General features: G+C 37.2%; 9 protein-coding genes across 9 annotated transcripts; 4 read left to right on the top strand and 5 right to left on the bottom strand.

The window, feature by feature from the left end:
- Nucleotides 1-31: 31 nt before the first annotated feature.
- Nucleotides 32-505, top strand: UBC9 (E2 SUMO-conjugating protein UBC9; the record flags this gene model as incomplete). The annotated part of the gene is made up of 1 exon (XM_445449.1): nucleotides 32-505. The coding sequence occupies one exon, from the start codon at nucleotides 32-34 to the stop codon at nucleotides 503-505; it is 474 nt and encodes a 157-aa protein (XP_445449.1).
- A 633-nt stretch (nucleotides 506-1138) lies between these two features.
- SYO1 (Syo1p) lies at nucleotides 1139-2998 on the bottom strand (the record flags this gene model as incomplete). Its single annotated transcript, XM_445450.1, has 1 exon — nucleotides 1139-2998. One exon carries the CDS (start codon nucleotides 2996-2998, stop codon nucleotides 1139-1141), a length of 1860 nt encoding a protein of 619 aa, XP_445450.1.
- A 492-nt stretch (nucleotides 2999-3490) lies between these two features.
- On the bottom strand, nucleotides 3491-3661 carry RPS29B (40S ribosomal protein uS14; the record flags this gene model as incomplete). Its single annotated transcript, XM_445451.1, has 1 exon — nucleotides 3491-3661. The coding sequence occupies one exon, from the start codon at nucleotides 3659-3661 to the stop codon at nucleotides 3491-3493; it is 171 nt and encodes a 56-aa protein (XP_445451.1).
- Nucleotides 3662-4427: 766 nt separating this feature from the next.
- Nucleotides 4428-4881, bottom strand: GVI51_D00759 (uncharacterized protein; the record flags this gene model as incomplete). Its single annotated transcript, XM_065626603.1, has 2 exons — nucleotides 4428-4642; nucleotides 4827-4881. The coding sequence occupies 2 exons, from the start codon at nucleotides 4879-4881 to the stop codon at nucleotides 4428-4430; spliced, it is 270 nt and encodes an 89-aa protein (XP_065482675.1).
- Nucleotides 4882-5285: 404 nt separating this feature from the next.
- On the top strand, nucleotides 5286-7706 carry TSR1 (small subunit rRNA maturation protein TSR1; the record flags this gene model as incomplete). The annotated part of the gene is made up of 1 exon (XM_445452.1): nucleotides 5286-7706. One exon carries the CDS (start codon nucleotides 5286-5288, stop codon nucleotides 7704-7706), a length of 2421 nt encoding a protein of 806 aa, XP_445452.1.
- A 306-nt stretch (nucleotides 7707-8012) lies between these two features.
- Nucleotides 8013-8651, bottom strand: RAD59 (Rad59p; the record flags this gene model as incomplete). Its single annotated transcript, XM_445453.1, has 1 exon — nucleotides 8013-8651. One exon carries the CDS (start codon nucleotides 8649-8651, stop codon nucleotides 8013-8015), a length of 639 nt encoding a protein of 212 aa, XP_445453.1.
- Nucleotides 8652-9783: 1132 nt separating this feature from the next.
- Nucleotides 9784-15726, top strand: USO1 (Uso1p; the record flags this gene model as incomplete). Its single annotated transcript, XM_445454.1, has 1 exon — nucleotides 9784-15726. One exon carries the CDS (start codon nucleotides 9784-9786, stop codon nucleotides 15724-15726), a length of 5943 nt encoding a protein of 1980 aa, XP_445454.1.
- A 268-nt stretch (nucleotides 15727-15994) lies between these two features.
- GVI51_D00847 (CRAL-TRIO domain-containing protein) lies at nucleotides 15995-17245 on the bottom strand (the record flags this gene model as incomplete). Its single annotated transcript, XM_445455.1, has 1 exon — nucleotides 15995-17245. The coding sequence occupies one exon, from the start codon at nucleotides 17243-17245 to the stop codon at nucleotides 15995-15997; it is 1251 nt and encodes a 416-aa protein (XP_445455.1).
- Nucleotides 17246-18589: 1344 nt separating this feature from the next.
- Nucleotides 18590-19516, top strand: GVI51_D00869 (uncharacterized protein; the record flags this gene model as incomplete). Its single annotated transcript, XM_445457.1, has 1 exon — nucleotides 18590-19516. One exon carries the CDS (start codon nucleotides 18590-18592, stop codon nucleotides 19514-19516), a length of 927 nt encoding a protein of 308 aa, XP_445457.1.
- Between the last annotated feature and the right edge of the window lie 61 nt (nucleotides 19517-19577).

Consider the following 19577-nt stretch of genomic DNA (forward strand, 5'->3'; position numbering starts at 1 on the left):
AACCAAGAGCTCAGGGTTTAGTAAAGAAGGTATGAGTAGTTTGTGTTTACAAAGGTTACAAGAGGAGAGAAAGAAGTGGCGGAAAGACCATCCCTTTGGATTCTATGCGAAGCCTACCAAGGGACCTGATGGTACTTTGAATTTGCAGAAATGGGAGGCTGGGATACCAGGTAAAGAAGGCACCATATGGCAGGATGGTGTGTTTCCTATCACGGTTGAGTACCCTGATGAGTACCCATCTAAACCACCAAAGGTGAAGTTCCCAGCTGGGTTCTACCACCCCAACATATATCCAAGTGGAACTGTTTGCTTGAGTATTTTGAATGAGGACCAAGACTGGAGACCGGCTATAACTTTGAAACAGATTGTGCTTGGTGTGCAGGATCTTCTCGATTCACCTAATCCAAACTCGCCAGCACAAGAACCAGCTTGGAGGGCATTCTCTAAGAATAAAGCAGAGTATGAGAAGAAGGTACTCATACAAGCAAAACAATACACTAAGTGAACTAATCGAAGAAATGAAATCACAGATGTGCCGTTCTTGGAATGGCAACATTATGCCAATAAACAACAACAGACAACAACATCGGATAACCTTCATGTATTTCCGTCTCTTCAACCCATGCCAAAGGATTGGTTAAGAGTATTGTGTCCTCTTGAAGTTCCAAATCAAAAAGAATGTATACTGCTTGTTATAATCATTTCAATGATCAGATATTTTCACTTTATGACAGTTTTGGTCAACATATATGTATTCCTTCTACCCTAGAATAGTTGTTAGATTTTTATGCTTCTTATCCAAGCATTTGTATAAGTATTTTGGATAATAATGTAATATTTACGAATAAGAAACTTAATATTAAAATTTCGGAACAATAATGCAATAATGGACAAGTGCAGCAAGAAATAGTTCATGTGTTGAGGACTACATGGAAATAATATACGTTTGAAATTTTAAAGTCCAAACCTCTACAATTACAACGCTTTTACTAAATATAAAAAAATGATATAATTTTCTATTAATGCCAGTATATAATTAAAATGAAAAATAACTTTGTGAAAAAAATCACTGTCTTTCTACATGGTCTATTTGGTTGCTCTATTAATCCCAATAATGCCCCAAACCCGTCCACTAAACCTAATGAGCTTCGCTTTCTTTGTAGTTTATAAAGCTACCCAGAATGTTGAAAGTTTCTGTTGCGCGCTCCTTTAGCTCTGGTGACTTATTTCTATCGACAAACTTGAAACGCTCCTTCAGGTTAGGAACAACTTTTTCTTTCAATGTTTGCAAAAAACTATCTTTAACAAATACTTCAGTGTCGTAATCATAAGCAGAGTCAGAATATATCTCAAATATGAAGTTTGTCACCTCCACTAACAATAATGGATCCGACTCCTTACTGGTCAGTATTTCCATAAAAAAGTGCCCAATAAATCTATTAATTTCTACCTGATTCTGTACCAAAGCCAATGACGATAGAACACCAATACATTTTTGCTGCAATTCAATTTCATTACAGGTCTTATACTCATTTATGATAGTTTCAACAAATGCCATACTATTGTTCAAACCAAGCTGGTTAATAACAGCAAGAGGTTCTGATTGTAGAGTAGCTGCCTTCAACATTGCCCAAACCACACTCATCAAACTAACTTTCAATGAAATATCTTTGCTATCTGACCCTTCTTCTTTTTTAATAAAATTCCATAGCAAGGTATGCTGGTTGTTTGGAAGTTCATAGAAGTTTACATCAATAGACATATATAGCCACAACAAATTATTCCACCCAATAAGAACTCTGGCAGGGAAAGAAGATGCTAATTTATTAAAGACAAGCGGAACGAATGACACTAATGTCTCGGACAGCGATTCCGGAAGCTTCCTCTTATGCTCTTGCTCAAACTTAGCTGCTATAATTTCAATAATCGCGGTTATAAGGTCTATAGTAATTTCAATACTTTGGAGTTGCATATGAGCAAGAGCCCTTTTCTTAGTATATTCTTTGATTTTAGCAGCAACTTCTGAATCCACCGTATTGGCAATATCTTCATCCTGTGTAATAGATGATAAATTTTTTTCTAGTTCAACCAGATCAATACCATTGATTGCATTGCATGTTGTGTGAATGATTTCATTAGCTTGTTCATATGTCATATCCATATCTAAGAATTGAAGGTAAATACCTTGAATCAAAACGTATGTAAGCTCATTGAATGACTTGTGATCCTCTTTCTTTAACGTCGGTAAAACCTTAACGAATTCAGACAGAGTAGGGTCACTAGAAACTGTCTCTATAAATTCGAATGATTCCGAGCTGAAATCGTATATTAAATCCAAAATAGTGTTGAAAACACTAATTGGCAATTTCTCAATACCATACTCTAGTAAATTAACCAAAACAGTAAACAATTCCGCTAGTTTCTGTGTGGTAAGGACTTCTTCTAAAATGCTATCAGCCCCATTACATAATGCGATAACCAAAGATAATAGGTTTTCCGCAAAGTCAAAGAGCAAGCGCCTAGATTCTTTTGACTGAGGTGTAGTCTTCTTTGTATCTTCAGAAGCATCTTGTGCTGCCAATGCCCTCAAGGAGTCACTTAATTTTTCAAACCCAGATAATATGCTTGTCCAGATGTCTGATCTCCACAAATGCACGGCAACATCATAGCCTTCTTCTAAACATAGATTTCTTAATAAACCATAAGCCTCGACTACTATTTCTGTGTTCTCATCGGATAACAATTTAGTTGTGACAGTTGGTATCAATTTTTCTTTTAATAGCAACTTTCTCATATGTGCATCTTCACATAGCACTGTCGCAGAACTCAATGCCATACTCCTTTCATTTGGTACAACACTATTCAAATTCTTTATCAGGGGTTGTAATTTTCTTTCGATTAGATTAGCATCCTTTTTGGAAATACCACCATTGTTTGGGTTAGCGAGTGGGTTCAAACGGGATGCCGATGTTCTTGATCTCTTCTTCGATCTACCCATTATAGTTTAATTAATTCAGAGCTTATTACCAAATTTAGCTTTTCCTTTTGCCAATGCTAACTGCTAGTAAGTTTACAAATTTTCAAATATCTATGCACTTTTATGATTTGCGATGAGCTATACCCAGTTCAATAAACTGGGTATATTCCAAAAATTTTCCAGCGATGAGATCACAGTAAAATCGATATAACTGATCACATGACCCATGAATGGAAACCAATTGTTGCGCAAACCATTGAGTTACAATGTATGAATCATATGCGCATTGCAACCATAGAATTATATTCGATCAGTGACGGATCATGTAGAGACTATAATAGTTTGTATTTTTAGGCTATATATTTAGAAAACATCAATACAATTCCTATCAATATTAGAGGTCAGAATTGCTTTTGATAATGGGTTTTTTATAATATTATATTAATGACAGATAGAAAAATAAACATTCATTGTTAGTAGTAACTAAGGATAAAATGTTAAAAATGAATCCACTTATCTGTACTTGTTGAAACCGATGTCAGAGGCTCTTTCTCTGAAACATTGACGGCAGATGTTCAAGTCGTACTTTCTGATCAAACCGGTGTGGGAAGAGCAGACACGGCATTGACGAGAGCCCTTACCGAATCTTCTTGGGTGAGAGAACCAGACGTTTTCGTGAGCCATTTTTATCGACTATTCAAAAATATTTATAGTACTATCCATATTAGCCAATCGAATACTAGACTTTATTTCAAATTTCAATATCCAGATGTTTTTCTTGGCAAGATGTGAATAACCATAAGGAAAACTTGTTAGTAAAAATAATTCCATCTATTAGATTTATAATTGTGACACGCCTTTTGTATTGATTAGTTTGACAATGAAATTGAATATCCTGTGACATAAATCCATTTCATAAAGCTACAATTTATTCATCATTTTTCAAGCATAATTTCACCCCCACAATGTATCTATGATACAGTTTGAAATCGAACTGAAATGCTTTTAACTCATAATCTATACTCCATGCTTACTCATTAGCTTGCAAAGCAATTTTACCAGTGACGCAACAAACCGGAAAGATAATAGCTTTAAACCGTAATAATTTCTTCTCAATTTCTGATTTCACTGGTTACTAGGTCATCGGCCTTTCATATTTACCATTAACTTATGATTTCTGATTCTAATGATGCCTGTCAGGATATTTGATATTTAACCTACCCGAACATTCGTTATTTCCACTCAACATGCCAACTCTAAAAAGTCATCAATACAGTGTCCTTCTCATAACTCATATTAGCACATACATTATTCTATTGTCTCAGTGGTGTGTCTTTTAACTGGTGAATACCAAATGAAAATAAACGCTGAGAAATCACTACCATCACTATTATACTTGTTTTACCAAAATTTCACCTATACCTTCCAACATTCCAAGGCTAATTCCAAGCTAGCTGAAGTCCACTGCCACAAACCTGTCTGACCCATTGCAAGCTTGACGCAACCCAACACCGAACCACCACCATCTCGTGAACTGAAAGTTCAGAGCTGGAACCCATGGTGAGGGCTCTAGTGCCACCAGCCAAGCCAACTGCCATTGGCTCTTCTGCCTACAGCATATGGCAGACTCCTTCTGGGAACAGATTGCTATCCTCACCGGCACCTCTACTACCACAAGCCACCGACCTCTAACCACTGGCAGTCTCTGGTAGTGAAGCATTCGTTAGCCTACAAGAGTAACAGTTTACTGGGATAGTCTCGCAATTGTGAACTCTCCAATGACCAGTTCGTAGGACCAAAGGGTAGGATGGCACAGCCATTGAGTATCTACAAAAGTTCCCTTGCCCACTCTGTGTTACACCCAAAATGGCATTGTCGTAATCACGCGAAGTGCCTTCAGCCATTATTTTTCAAGTTTCTTACGTCCTCCATAAATGTACAGGTGTTAAGGAGTAATGTACGGATGTAAAGAAAGTGACAGTCACAAGAAAAGTTTTCCAAACGGATGTCATTTTCACATCATTCTGACGAACATTTCAGTTTTTTTTTTAATGCAATTTTTGCGATGAGCTTACTCGATGAGCATCGAATTGGCACTAGTATTGTTTACATACCATAACCTTACTGTTCTGCGGGCGCAGAGTTAGTAGTTTGATTTGCTCGATTTGAGCTGTAAATACATATGTAAGTATTGTCTTGACAAATTCTTAGGTTATATTTCTTAGGAGAAGAACTTTAGTGTCTAGAGTTAGTAGATAGGAAATATTAAACTTACAAGCAAATCAACCTTTCAAATAAAGGACTTGAGATGGCAGGCCACTCCCACAGATCATCTGTTAAGAATGGGCATAAAGCCTTTAAATCGAGGCATTCATCCAAGAATGCCTTAAAGAGAGCTAACAAGGGTAAGGTTGAAAGAGAAAGTATAGGTACTGGTAGACCAATTAAGAATGCTTCCAAACTTCAAAGAAGAAACAAAGCTAAACAATTGAGAGCCCAGAAAATATTAGATACTTTACAGATTAGAAAACTGTTTGAAGGTTCTAATGGGGCCGAGAAGATCATAACTGTAATTCCTCTAACTGAGGATGTTGACGCCCATGATATCATAACCAAGATTTTGAGTTCAGCTGATCTTGATGAACAAACTTTATCTCAGTTTGTGCCTCAGGGAATGCCAAATTCTGCTTTTGTTAAGGATATCCACATTAAGAAATTTAAATCAAACTTGAAATTCATTGTTCCAGACATGTCCAACTTTTTGAACATTTTAGATGCTTCAAAGGTTGCAGATTTCACAATTTTTGGGCTCAGTGGTACCTCCGAAGTTGACTCAGAATTTGGTGAACAAGTTATTCGTGCTTTGGAATTACAAGGTATAGCATCTTACATTGGTGTGGTATCTAATCTATCTCAGGTACACCCAAAGGAGAAATTTCAACTAGATGTTAAACAGTCCTTAGAAAGTTATTTCAAGCATTTCTTTCCAAATGAAGACAAAATATACAACCTGGAGAAGCCATCTGACTCATTAATTGCATTAAGAACACTTTGTCAAAAGTTTCCAAGGGGTGTCACCTGGAGGGATAATAGAGGTTACATGGTTGCCAACAACATCGACTTTATTGACAGTGAAACCCAACCTGATGTCGGTGATCTAGTTATCAGTGGTACAGTACGTGGTTGTGGATTCAACTCTGATAGACTTATCCATATTCCAGGCTTAGGTGATTTCCAAGTGAATAAAATCGAAAGGATAGCCGCCAGTACCAGAAAAACTAAAAAAGATGCTGATGAGCTCGATGAGATCAGTTCGTTACTGGAAAACTCATTTGCTGCTACTTCGGAACAAGACACCTTAGATGAATATGCTCCTGTCGATATGGAATTTGAAGATATGTCTGATGAAGATGAATTTGAATACAGTAATCTAAAAGCTGCGAGGTACGACGATCACGGTTTTCTACCTGGCAGAGAACAACAATCAAAGAAATATAAAATTCCAAAAGGTACTTCAGAATATCAGGCCAAATGGTATCTTGAAGATGTTGTGGAGGTAGATGATGATGAAGAGCTAGAACCAGATCACGAAGAGACCGCTATGGATGATATGGATATGGATGAGGCCGTTGATGAATATGCTCACGAGGGATTCAATGATGAAATGGAAGACGACTTTACTGATGCTAAGACGACTACCGAAGATTTATTTGTGGAATTGTCACCAGAGGAAGAAGAACGTCAATTGAGAGAATATCGTGCTTTGGAAAAGGAGGACCGAGAATTCCCCGATGAAATTGAACTAGAGCCTACCCAATCTGCTATTGAGGCATTGAAGTATTATAGAGGTTTGAAAAACCTATACAACTGTGTCTGGGATGTCGAAGAAAGAGATCCTCGTACACCACAGGAGTGGAACAGATTATTGAGAATTGGTAACTACAAAAATACTAAGAACAGACTACAGAAAGAGGCTGTCAAGACAGCACAAGTAGTTGCAGGCGATAGAATCAAGCTACATATAAACTTTCCTAAGAATTTACTATCTAAGGTTAACGATCCTTCGATCATATCATTCCCTGTGTACGGTTTGCTAAGGCACGAACATAAGAATGCTATGGTGAACTTCAGCATTCAAAGATGGGAAGAATATGAAGATCCTGTACCATCTAAGGAGACTTTATTGGTACAATATGGTGCGAGAAGATATGCTATTCAACCTTTGTTTTCAGGGGATGCCAACAGTTCAAACAATGTGCACAAGTATGATAGATTTTTACATCCTGAAACGGCATCAGTGGCGACTTGTATTGCACCTGTTGATTTCACTCAGTCACCTGCTATTTTCTTCAAGCCTTCTTCGACAGACAGAAAGGGCATAGAATTGGTTGGCCAAGGTACTTTCATGAACGCAGACCACACAAGAGTATTAGCAAAGAGAGCAATCCTAACAGGTCATCCATTCAGATTCCACAAGAAGGTTGTCACTGTCAGATACATGTTTTTCAGACCAGAGGATGTCGAGTGGTTTAAATCTATCCCATTGTTCACAAAAACTGGTAGATCTGGTTTCATCAAAGAAAGTTTGGGTACACATGGTTACTTCAAAGCTACCTTTGACGGTAAATTATCTGCACAAGACGTTGTCGCTATGTCTTTGTACAAGCGTATGTGGCCTAGACCTTCCATTCCATGGAATGGAGAGAGCATTGAAGAAATTCAAGACTAATTATAGCGATAATATAATCATTAGGAAATAATTTATTCTGCATTGTACATTATATATAATCATACAATAATATCTGGGTATTGATATTTAACTTTCTTGTTTACTGCTATATATTATGATAACCTAAAGTGATCACGTATCTTTTGATTAACGTTTTGGGGAGGACAAACGCTATTATTTAAAAATGCATAACACTATCATTATCATTAATTACGCCAAAATATAGATATATCTAACATTTTATGTAAGCTTAAGCTTCATGTATTGTCTAATAGAACATTAAACTACACATTTGGAAACCATTTCCTATATTTTTTGAGCCTTAGAACCATATAAACCATCAACATAAAAGTCATTTTTGGTTTTTAATTCATGCTCAAGGATTATCTTTTCAAAACTTAGGAGGGCTTTCTTCAAGGCATCGTTGACCGCTTCTTTCTTAGCTTTATTGAAACTTTCAATTTTCGAAGGCGTTGTAGCTCTACTAAAGCCCGTCATTCTGGTGTTAGTCCCGTCCTTCAAGGTCACTTTCACACTTGCCTCTGCTATAACGGTATATCTATCCGCAAGAGCTCCTGTACCACCACCACTGTCCGCACTGATTTTGTCGGCAATACTAATAGATGATGTCGATCCAGGGAACCCGTCCTTGGTCTCCACAAACTCAATATCAGTTTTCCACCCGTCAAAGCCGAACACTTCGTTCGCAAACCCGACCAGGACATGTCTCGGTATCAGCTTCGATAAGTTGTGCTTCCCATACCTATTACTATGATATATCTGATACGTGTAGCGCTCGATCTTCGACTGCAGCACCCCGATCCGCTGCACAGACCACTCACTAGCAGGCCGCCCATCCCAGTCCTCAACAAACACTATATCACCGACTTCAACACCGGGCCCTGAACTGTACACAGCGCCCTCATACGTGACTTTACCATCCATCACCTTCGCACAAATATATAAACAACCAATGGGGGGGGGGATTTCTACCGTGCTTTAATCCTATAAACGCAGTTAACTCTATCGCAAGGACATCTGAGAACACAACTTAAGCAAACAAGAAAACCCAGCTAAAGCAAACCTAAGCTTATATAACAGCTAGTCACAGCCAATGGCAGATAGCTAATGGTTTTAGGGTTCAGGTAAAAGATCAATATAGCCCTAAACCAAACCCTCTCAGCAATAGTGCTAATAACCCAAAAGTTCCTATAGCTTGTACGTAGTACTCTGTGCACAGAGAGATGACTTTCCCGCTCAAAATAGAACTGAATCAGTGTGAAGGGCTCTTGCTTCCACCTTCAAATGTGGTAGTTAGCCCACTTTTGACACAGTTGCTGCGTGATCGAGAAATATCACCGGAATTTTGTTCTGCAATAACGAAAAACACCGAGCCTTAGAAAGTAACGGAGACAAGTCTTTCCTCGACCCCTACCCATTCATCTCCCAGCACATGACATTCTTATTAACTCTATCCACAACCACCACAATTTATTTCTTCTTTTTGACGTGAAATGAACTTGCCTCTTGCTTTTTACTGTGCCACTTTGAACATTACGGGCAGTTGAAGCGATTGCTATAAGATCATGTGCGATTTACACTTTTCCCTTTTTTTCTTTTTTTTTCAGTTTTAAGTCTTCGTTGTTGTGTATTTACATGTGATATAGCGTATAGTATTATATCCAGGCGTGTAGAATTATATTAGGCGTGATCCAGACTAATATCACAATGTACGTGAGTTTCGCGTGTCCTCTCTCTGTTATCTCTCTGTAGGTCGATCTTTCTCCAGCTCGTTGGGCTCGGCGGTTCTTTTTTTCTCCCCCCTCTCTCTTGGAATCGCTTCTTGTCGTTCTTGGCGCGCAGATCTCAGCGGCTAATTATACAATTGACTTCTTAACGCCAGCTATTACTTACTAGTGTTCTTGGAAGTATAGTAAGGATTTCGTTCCCATTGTCTGCGGTCTTTCTATTGCCTTTAGGAGAAATCGGCAGGAGAGAAGGAGTGAGAAAGAATACAGGAACTGGTATTTAGCTCAATTGAAGTGGTTAAAGTGACTTGAAGTGATTTGAAAGGAATATGGACATTATACAAGGGCTGATCCAGCCGCCAAAGGTTCAGTCTGCTGATGAGACGATCCCGACGCTGTGTGATAGAGTGGAGAACTCTACGCTTCTGAGCGACAGAAGGTCCGCAGTGCTCGCATTGAAGTCGTTCAGCAGACAGTACAGGGAGACCGTGATCGCGTCAGGACTGAAACCTCTGCTGAACACCATGAGCAGGGACAATATTGACGACGACTTGGTCAAGGCCGTGCTTGAGACGTTGCTGATCCTGTTCATTCGAGGTGACGGAGACGACGACTTGACGAGAAACTGGATATCGTTGCACTCAAGGGCGCGCAACGGTAAATACCCTTCGCCATTGGTCATGAAACAGGAGGAGGAACAAGTCGATCAGTTTTCACTGTGGATTGCAGACGCATTGACGCAATCAGAGGACTTGTTGAAACTGATCATAGAACTCCTGGAGTCTGAGAATTTTCACATCAAGCTGTACACAATCCAATTGCTGGAAGCTGTTCTTGTGGCTAGACCTTCCAGGGCCAGAAACGCCATGATAAACTCCCCAACTTGCATATCTACACTTGTGGCATTACTTGACGATATACACGAACCCATAAGAGACGAATCAATTCTACTTTTGATGGCTGTGGTTAATGATTCGCCACATATACAAAAACTAGTGGCTTTTGAAAACATCTTCGAAAGATTATTCAATATTATACAAGAAGAAGGTGGTCTTAGAGGATCATTAGTAGTAAATGATTGTTTATCCCTAATCAATAACATTCTGAAGTACAATATCTCAAACCAAACTTTATTCTTAGAGACAGGCAATTTACCAAAACTTGCGCTGTTGTTAAACGAACCTATATCAGAAAAGGAAGAATTCTTTTGGAACGATCAGCGTATCAATAATGTGAAGACCGTTTTAGATATAGTCAGCCTCACAGTGGAAGCAGGAACTACTGTAGTGAAACAACATCAAGCCGCCTTACTTGATTCCCACATTTTATTGGTCGTATTGAGAATAGCTTTCTTCCACACTATCCCAAAAAAGGTTCGTGCTACAGCTTTGATGGTAGCAGCCGATATGATTAAAGACAATGAATACGCACAAACTGAATTTGGAAACATTGATGTTCCTTATTTTGACCCATCACTGGCAAGTGATACACAATTTGATAATAGCCACTTAGTTCCAGTGGTTGAATTATTAATCAACTGGGCCTTATATGCAAATTCGATACACACATTTGACACAAGGGTTGCTGCAAGCAATCTTTTAAAAGCTTATCTATCCAATAACTTAGGACTTCAGAAACAGTTCTTAGAAAGACAAATTTCTGCATTCAAAGAAATTGAAAAAGGCAGTAAAGTTGATGGTTTAAAGGCCAACCTGCTGGAAGCCATATTAATTTACGATGCGGATTTGAAATTAAATCCATACAAACTTTACTTCTCTACTGATATTCTCATGTATCTATTCGAGCACGACAACGAAGGCAATGCCGAACTTAGAGAGCTATTAAGATCAATCAAACTCGGTACAGCGATTGAAGACGAGGAACCATTGACTTCAATTCAGACAATAACAGAAATCGTTATTACATTTTTATCATGTGAAGATAAAAGAGTGCCAATATTTTATCTTTCGTTCCTAGCATATTGGCTGTTTGCAGACTTTTCTGCCGTAAATGATTTCCTTTCTGCAAAGGAAAACATTCATTCTTTACTGGACTTCTCACATCAAATAGAAGACGAAGATGTTACTGTAAAATGTTTAATTACTATATTGCTAGGTATAGCATTCGAGTTTTCATCTAAATCATCTCCAATCCCTAGATTGGAATATTTTGATATTGTATCAAACTCTATTGGTAGAGACAATTACACATCCAGAGTCAAACAATTCAAAGAAAAATCATTGTTTTCAAAATCTCAAATTGAAATCGATATGTTTAATCCTCCGTTAGACGATACAGGCCTTCCAAAAATCTATTTCAATGAGTATTTCACAATTTTATTCAAAGAAAACTTCTATAGAATACTCAGATGTTTCTATCATGATCCTACCGATGAGCCAATTGCAATCGTTTCCTTTGAAGCTTTCGAAGAAGTCCAAAACCAATGCACTTCCTTGAAGTCTCATCTTTCAGAGTTGGAAATACAGTCGAGTGAAAAACGTTCCCAGTTGGAGAAACAGATAAAGTCGCTAACCTCCAATTTTGAGGCCAGTGAACAGCTAAAGAAAGAGTTGGAAGACAAATTAAGCACCATCTCGGAGAAACAACAAACACTAGAATCTGAATACGAGGAGAAAAAGAAAGAACTTGCCGAAATCACAGCGAATAACACCAGCTTGGAACAACTTAATACACAAAAAGAAAAACTAACTGAAGAGTTGAAGAAGCAGTTAGCTGACACCAAAGAGAAGCTTACACAAATGGAGAAGCAAGTTAAAGAACTGTCAGAACATAAGGAAAAAAACGAACAAGGCATCAATAAGATGAATCGAGATCTGTTTTCCTTACAGAGGGAAAAACAGAAGCTGGAAGAAGATAACAAACAATCGAAGAAAGATCTAGAAAAGACGAAGAATGATTTTACTAAACAGGAAACAAAGTTGAAAGATCAAATCAAGGCAAAAGAAATACTGATCAAAGAAACAACTGAAAAATTGAATGAGGCTACTACCCAATCCAAGGAATATCATGATAAAATTCAAAATATAACTTCTGAAATGAATGAATGGCAAGCTAAATATAAGAGTCATGATACATTTGTTGCAAAGTTAACTGAAAAACTAAAAGCTCTGGCAACAAGTTTCAAAGAATTGCAAGCGGAGAGAGATACTATCAAGTCTGAACTTGAAAAAATAACTCAAGAAAGAGATACAAATATCGCCGCTATTACTTCCGAGAAGAAATCTTTGGAAGAACTTTACAAAAACATGGAATCCGAGAAAGATGGCTTGCTTAAAAAAATCACAGAACTGGAAACCGGTATAGAATCTGATAATAAGAAATTTGAAGATGAAAAGTCAGCACTTGAGTCTGAAACCAAAAGGCTAACTTTAGAGATCGCGGAATTTAAATCCAATGCTGAGAAGTTGGATACTGAAAGAGAGAGATTACAAACCTTGACAGAATCTTACAAAGAAAAACTTAATGAAGCTAATTCCTCTATCGACGAGAAAAATAAAGACTTGAACAACATTCAACAACAAATTGAGGGATCTCAATCAGAAATATCTACTTTGAAAGCTGAGATTACTCAGTTAAAAACATCTTTGAATGAAGAGAAATCCACTAGGAAGGCATTGGAAAAACTAAAGGAGGAAAATGAAACCTATATCCAAAGTGCACAGGATGAGTTACTTCAGTTACAAAAAGAGGTAGACCTCCTGAAATCTGAAAACAAAGATGCCCTTGACAATAATTCTTCTCTGAAACAGAAATACGACGAACTTGTAAAGGAATTGGAATTGAAAAATCTAGAGTCAAAACAATTAAGTGATAATTCATTAAATTTGAATTCTAAAATTGAGCAACTAGAAGGTGATATTAAATCAAAATATAACACAATTAAAGAACTAGAGGAGAAATTATCAACTTCCTTGCAAGAACGGGAAGAGAACATTGCTAATATTGCAGATATAGAATTGAAATTAAATAGTAAAGAAGAACAATACACTGAGCAAACCAATAAATTGGAAGAATTAAGGATTTCATTCGAAAAGAAACAAAGCGAATGCAAGGAATTGGAAAGTAAATTAAAGTCTTCTAACGATGATCTACAAGAGAAAAATAGGCTTACAAAGGAACTACAAAAAAATCTCGATTCTCTCATGAAAGATAAAGAAAAAACTGAAGGTTCACTACAATCCTTATTAGAGGATAAAAAACAAGAAGAAAAAAAATATAAAGAAGAGATAGATCAACTAGGTAAGGAAAATGAGGATATTACAAAACAAAATAAAGAGTTAAATTTGAGACTAGAAGACTATAGCGCTAAAATTGACGCAAAGGATGAAGAATTGAAACTTGCAAATGATGCAGTGGCTTCTACCAAAAAGAAAATGTTGAAGTTAGAAGAAAAGATAAAAGATTTAGAAGACACGCAGCATATTTTCAAAGATTCTGAAAACTCTCTAAAATCTGAACTCGAAAAGACTGCGTTAGAAATGAATGAACTAAGAAGCGATAATGATAACATAATAAAACTTAAGAACGAGTTACAACGTACTAATGATAAATTGATTGAAGAAAATAAGAGAACGGAAGAGAAGTTGAGATCAGAAGTTGCTAAGCTCAAAGATGAATTGAAAACAAAATCTGATACTTTTGAAAAGGAGAGAAAGCTGATGAACGAGGATTCATCAACAATAATCAAGGAATACTCCGAAAAAATTTCATCCTTGGAAGAAAAAGTAGAAACCATCAAGTCTGAATATGATAAAGAGATTAATATTCTTGAGGATAAGAAAGAAGTTCTTGAATCTGAACTCTCCGATAAAAAGCAAGAAATTATCGATTATAATCAGAAAATTAAAGAGCAAGAAACTAAAGCCACTGAAAAAGAAAAAGAGATCCAGGTAGCCAAAAATGCTCTTAAGAATGCTGAGAAAAAAAAGAAGGACATTGAAAATGATTTGCGTACCACAATTGCCACTGTGGAAAAAGAAAATACCACTTTAAAGAGAGAAAACCAACTAAAATCAGAGTCAATAGATAAACATCAGAACAATATTCATCTATTACAAGAAGAGTTGAGCAAGCAAAAGGAACTTGCAGATAAAAAACATGACGAAATTAGAAAACTAGAAAAAGAGAATAGCAAAATGATTGACAGAATTGATAAACTTGAAAAACAAAAAGCAGATACGAATGAGAAAATAGCCAATATTGAGAAGGAAAACTCAAGTTTGATATCGGAGAGGAAAACACTAGTAGAAAAGGTCGAAAATTTCCAAGATGAAATCACTAACTTGAAATCAAGCCTAGAAAAGAATGACTCCTTGAGTTCTTCTCATGATGAACTGAAGGATAAGTTCAATGAGCTGGAAACAGAATTGAAAAGGAATCTAACGGAGCTAAACAAACTAGAGTCAGAAAACAAGCAATTGAGCGATAAGGTTATCGAACATGAAGAAAAAGTATCCATGGTCGAGAAAGAACTGTCTACTGCTCAAAAAACTCTGAAAGAAAGAGAAGATGTTATAAATAAATTGAAAGACTCAAACAATGAGCTAAATAAAACAATCGACAAACATGGCGCAACTGAGAAGCACTACGAGGAAAGTATAACCAAGAAAGACTCCGATATAGCTCAATTGAAAAAGAAAATCAAAGACATAGAAGATAAATTGTCCAACATTTTAGAAGAAAAAGCAAAGGCAGCTATGTTAATGACACAACTTGAGAAAGACAAAACTGACCTTAAAAACAGTGAAAGTGAATTAAAACAGGAATTGGAGCATTATAGGTCCAAATACAGTAGTCTAGAAAGTAAATTAAAGTCTACGGAAGAGGCTAAGAAACATGTGGAAGAAGAATCTAGAGAACAACACCAATCGATGTCCTTGGATTTAAAAGCCACCAAAGATAAATTAAAATCTGCCGAGATTTCTATCTCAGAAATGGATGCAATCAAGAAACAGGTAGAACTGCTAACTAAGGAGAATGTTGACCTAAAGTCAAAATCGAATAAAGCTGACAATTCAGCGAAATTAAAATCTGAATTAGATGAACTCAAGAAAGAAAACGAAAAACTACAACTGAAGGTTAATGACAGATCTGAACTTGATGACTTGATGCTGCTTGTTACGGAATTGGACGAAAAAAACAGTAAATACAGAGAAAAACTTAGCGAACTTGGTGTTGAACTATCATCTGATGAAGAGGATGATGACGATGACGATGACGATGACGATGACGATGACGACGACGAACATTAGTATGCTCAAACTGTTTGACCATTGTAAATACCAGAAACTCCAGAAGTTGATGATGCTAATGATGTGTTGTTGAACTTGTTAATAACACAAGCACTAACAACCAATCGGTGTTATTTATAGAAATACACACAACTTTGTAAAAACATTTATACATAAATTATCTTAATTAATAAGCACAATACTTTTTCAACAATCTAAACGAAACACAGATATTGGCGGATATTTAGTAATCTGGAAAAAATCACTAGCTTTTTAATTCTATTGATTATTATACAACCAAACTTCCGTCTATATCGTATCTAGATCTTGAACGAATGTATGGGTCAAGTTCACAATAATTTGCTGTCAATTGCCTTCCTAATGCTATTCTTGAGTACAGAAGATTTTGGGATTCAGTAGCATTTGATGATTCAATCCACTTGATTGTTGTATCAACAAATTGTTTTATAATGAGTTCTCGTTCAGATAATAATCTATTTTTAGTGTCCACATCTTCCATTTGATTGTCATGATCTGCAGCTATTTCTTGATAAGTATCAAGATTAATCGGATTACTACCTTCTAAATATTCCGGTAATTGGTCGCACGCAATAAACTCCTTCAAATCATTTGACGATTTAGTGAAGACAATCTTTGAAGCTACCACAGGGTCAAGCCATTTTCTAATTATCTTCCAGATGGGAGAAAAAATCCAAGGGGCCTTATGAATATATAACTTACCCAAACATTCAGGATAATGAGCCTCAAAACAGGATATTAAAAATTGCACTGGTGCATAGTCCATGTTGGACATAGAAAAACCTGATAGATCAAAGATAACAGTTGCTGTATCTACTGGATCTTTCAAGAACAATCTGGCTTGTTCAATTATCAACAATGAGTAGCGCTGCATCTCCTCAAGTGATTGATCCTTTGAATGATGTAACTTCGGTCTAACACAAACAATTGGTCTTCCTTCCTTGTCCTTACCACAAATAACAGCTTTCTGTAATTCTAAATTTTTGTAGAAGCCAGGCATTGTACCATCATAGGCTGCTCTTTCACCTTCATAGATTATCTTATCAACCTTGGAGTCGTTTACCCTCCAATCAAGTGTATTAGAGATCATTGTCATGGATTTATTTAAGTCCCATTTTCTTGCTCTGATGAAACGGAGCAACAAGCTATCTGGAAAATCAGCCCTAATCATATTCCAGAATTCTTCTCTAGTATCATCTGGGTTTGAGTTTTTGAGTGCTTCATGGAGCTCAAAATCAGATATACCCTCTCCTTCATTTTCCTCCACCGAGGAATGAATCTTGAATATAGTTGACCTCGATCTGGGTCTGTTTGTTTTTAATTCATGGGCTGCCAGACTGGTAGCTCTCTTCCTCCCACTACATCCCGAGTCATTTAGTAAAGGCCTTTCATCCACTTTGATTCCCCAGAATTTCAGCAGATGTAACCAAACAATTTTTAGAAACTGTAGTTGTTCCTCATTCAAAGTCTTTACTCTAAACGCATAGTTATCTTCTGTCATTATTTTGCTACAGTTATACAGTTGCGTTTGTCCTAAATGTTCGATCAGTTATACCTCATTATTTATAATATATAACAATAATACATGCGGCTGTAAACCATAAATATATATTTGATGGTTCGGCTCAGCTTAAGTGGTCCATTCCCATTATATCGAAACCACCACCAGTGACATAACCTGGTTATAAATCAATAAGTGTCCCCTTTATCGAGATGCTACTAGGGCAGTAGTTCCGTGGAGATTGCTGAAAGATTGCCATTCAGGTGTCTTTCCCCACTTGATTAGAGAGCAAGGAACGAGATGCCCACTTTAGCAACGTACATAGTATAGGTAACAGAAACCGTACTTCTTAGCCGGTGCTACATAATTGGACGTGAAGCAGCCCATGCCATTACACAAATAAATCCACTTAACTCACAGAAGATTAAGCACTTGAGTTGCTTGCTATAGCTGAAAAAAGCAAAGAGGTGTGCCATAATTAAAGAAGTTTCCCAAAAGGGAAAAATCTTTAAATCTGGGATCTCGCAGCGCCATGCCAAAAGAGGAAAGCTGTACGAAGCTACTATAAACCTTTGTAGGACAAGAAATCCACGGTGTTGTACGAGCATCTCTGAGAGAACAATGGGGATTAGCAAAGTGAAGATCACTTTTCTCCGGGTAAAGCCATCGGGTTATGCTATGTAAGCTTAATCTGTGTGGACATATTCTTTGAGGAGCAATGCACATCTGGTAGATGATATCCCACCGCTTTCAACTCAATGTTAGCATAGTTGAGGGTATATGCTATTATTTTGTTAATGGCTCAACGGCAGGCCTTATTCTATCTCAATGGAATTTCACAGCAATGCTATTCTAGCTGAACGTGCGAGCTATTTCCACATGGTGAAAGATATGCTCCCCCCCCCCTCCCCGACAATTAGTTAAATGTCACTAGTGCTAGTCAAGAAGCTCTACGTATTTTCTGCAACTATTCATAGTCTACACACTGTAAATGCTTATACATATTTAGGAATTTCTGAAAGCGTATATTCTATTAGCACCCACCATGCATGATGGTAGCATATTCTTGGTATGCCAGTTGTTAGCAGACATATGGCACCTCAAAACTTTTCTGTCTCACGTTAAAAATTCAAAATCATAACTAATGTATACCTTTTGGGCACGTTTCTTCTTGATTCAATTAATCCTGCCACAAACAATTTGAATGAGAGCTTGACTCATAATACGTAATACGAATCCCTATTAACAATAACTTCAGATTCAAAATGAGCAAATGCCATATATATGACGACACGGACTTCATATTCCTAAGAGAAGAAAATAACACGAATACTATCAGAATTAATGATTGAAGTTATCGATTTTGAACCAGATCACATTGAGTGCCAGGAGCACGAAAGATTCATATACCTTTATGACTCAACATACCATCACAGCAGAGGCATTGCTTGCATAGTAGCATCACCGAAGAGACATAGGGCAAAGAACAAGCTGATAGTGCTAGTACATGGAAGCTTATCACATAAGAATGCAATCTACCAGCCTCTACTGGCACATTGTTTGGCTGAATTGGGTTACCATTCTTTGAGATTAGACTTTCGAGGTCTCGGGGACTCTGAGGATGTTCGTGATCCCAAACTTGGAAGAACTATAGAAGAAGATATTCACGATATTAAAACTGTGTATAAGGCCACCCAAGAGGCCCAGATTTGTGCAAATCTGTTCGAAACTGAGTCAATCACATTTCATGCAATTGTTGGCCATTCAAGGGGAGTACTGGCTATGTTCGATTTTGCCCTATCGATAGCACCATCTATTATACCGATTCTTGTCAATTGTTCCGGAAGATTTGATGGCCAGGGATTGTTGAAACGTTGTTCTGAGAATAATCCAAACTGGATCGAGAAAGGAGGCTTTTATGCAACAACACTACGCCAAGGAAAACTTCAGAAGATATGGATTCCAAAAGAGGAGTCTTTTTCTGTGATAAGAACTAATACTTTGAATTATAGAAACTTAAGTCACGATACAACTGTGATATCCATATATGGTACCAATGATGAAGTCGTCCCTCCGATGGAAGCATCACTGGATTACTCTTCAGTGTTCAAAGACCATCATCAACTGATATACATCGATGGCGCTGGCCACAACTTCTACGGCAAACTTGGGGAACAGAACACAAGGGGTCTACCTTTGAGAAGAGGTATGATTAATTATAACCATGAATTGGTGGAATACTTGCAAGATATATTCACCAAATCAGTATAACTCTCATGGGAGCCATCCGCAATTCTCGATACTTCCTTTACTCACTTTTTAAACTGCAGTT

Source organism: Nakaseomyces glabratus, chromosome D, assembly GCF_010111755.1.
Source record: "Nakaseomyces glabratus chromosome D, complete sequence".
Lineage (NCBI taxonomy): Eukaryota > Fungi > Ascomycota > Saccharomycetes > Saccharomycetales > Saccharomycetaceae > Nakaseomyces > Nakaseomyces glabratus.